Genomic DNA, 1,352 nt, shown 5'->3' on the forward strand with positions numbered 1-1,352 from the left:
ACACTCTCTAGTGACTGACCTTGCGATTTGTTAATTGTCATAGCGTATGACACAATTATAGGGAACTGTCTTCTAATAAGCATGAAAGGCCATGGAGATTGGGATGGTGACATTGATAACCTAGGAATGTAAGTGATATTTCCAATGTTTTTTCCAGACATTATTTTTGCCTCAAGTACATGATTAGCCATCTTCGTAACCACCAACCTTGTACCGTTACATAACCCTTCAGACTGATCTAAATTCCTCAATAACATAATTGGGGTGCCTACTTTCAGCTTGATCATATGATTTGGAAGGCCTGATGTTGAAAGTGAATTTAGAAATTCAGGAGTTAATATGTTGAATGTTTCATTGTCATTAGCATCAGACATATCAACTTCATCTGAGCTCAAATATTCTTTTTCATTGCTAGAATAGTTATTAATATGAATGTAATAAATTTAATACATTTAACATAATGTGTATGGTTAACGTGCATTATTGTTGATATATACGTGGCACTAAACATGATACCTTTTTCAAGTTGACATAACTACATATAAGTCGTTTCCTTGTTGCCAACTATGACTTGTATTTATGTATCAAATGATTATTATTAAATCCACATTTTAATTAACATCTTTTTCACTACAAAATATACGTGTAACATTTATCTTCTCTCATAATTGAGAAGGTTTTGGTTGTTCCAGCCATGGCTGCCACTTGTAGATCAACAATGAGTTGCAATTTTAGAAAATCTTACGCAGACAAAATCATTGGAGAGTTATTGAAGTAGAAAATTTTGACACTCAAGACAAAATTCATAGACACGAATAATATGATTAGATTATGTAAATAATAGTTTAGAGTAGCTATATGCTAAAAATATTCAATAATAGTTTAGAGTATCTATATGCTAAAACTATTCAATGGCTTGGAGAGACACGACAGTACAAATTAGTTGTTTATTTACATTGATTATGGCTTATTTTGTTCCATTTTAAGAGTCCCTAATAATTCATCTGAAGAGTAAAAACATTGAGGTTATACATTAGTGGAGAATATGAGGTAAATATAATTTATAATAATTTGGATAATCATTTTGTATGTGCTAATTTTTTGATAGAGTTAGACACAATCATCTTCTTATTAAGATAATATCAAGGCCTATCTTAATGTTAAGACTCCCGCAAATGATTATAGTCTCTCCTAATACTTATAGTACGTGGTATCTTAATAAAAAGAATTAGTAAAAAATTATAAAATAATCTTACTTGTTTAACTTTCTTTAGCCATAAGTTTAGTTTAGTGGAAGACTTTGTAAAGCTAGGGTAAGATCATTAACCCCATTGAGGATTATATTAGAATTT

The 1,352-nt window shown here is 30.2% G+C and overlaps 1 protein-coding gene across 1 annotated transcript; it reads right to left on the reverse strand.

Annotated features, from left to right (window-relative positions):
* Positions 1–19: 19 nt before the first annotated feature.
* On the reverse strand, positions 20–374 carry LOC109340852 (ATP-dependent DNA helicase PIF1-like; the record flags this gene model as incomplete). The annotated part of the gene is made up of 1 exon (XM_019578614.1): positions 20–374. A coding segment is annotated over exon 1 (355 nt), but the record flags the coding sequence as incomplete, so codon positions are not given.
* Positions 375–1,352: the final 978 nt, after the last annotated feature.

Source organism: Lupinus angustifolius, unplaced genomic scaffold, assembly GCF_001865875.1.
Source record: "Lupinus angustifolius cultivar Tanjil unplaced genomic scaffold, LupAngTanjil_v1.0 Scaffold_267_9, whole genome shotgun sequence".
Lineage (NCBI taxonomy): Eukaryota > Viridiplantae > Streptophyta > Magnoliopsida > Fabales > Fabaceae > Lupinus > Lupinus angustifolius.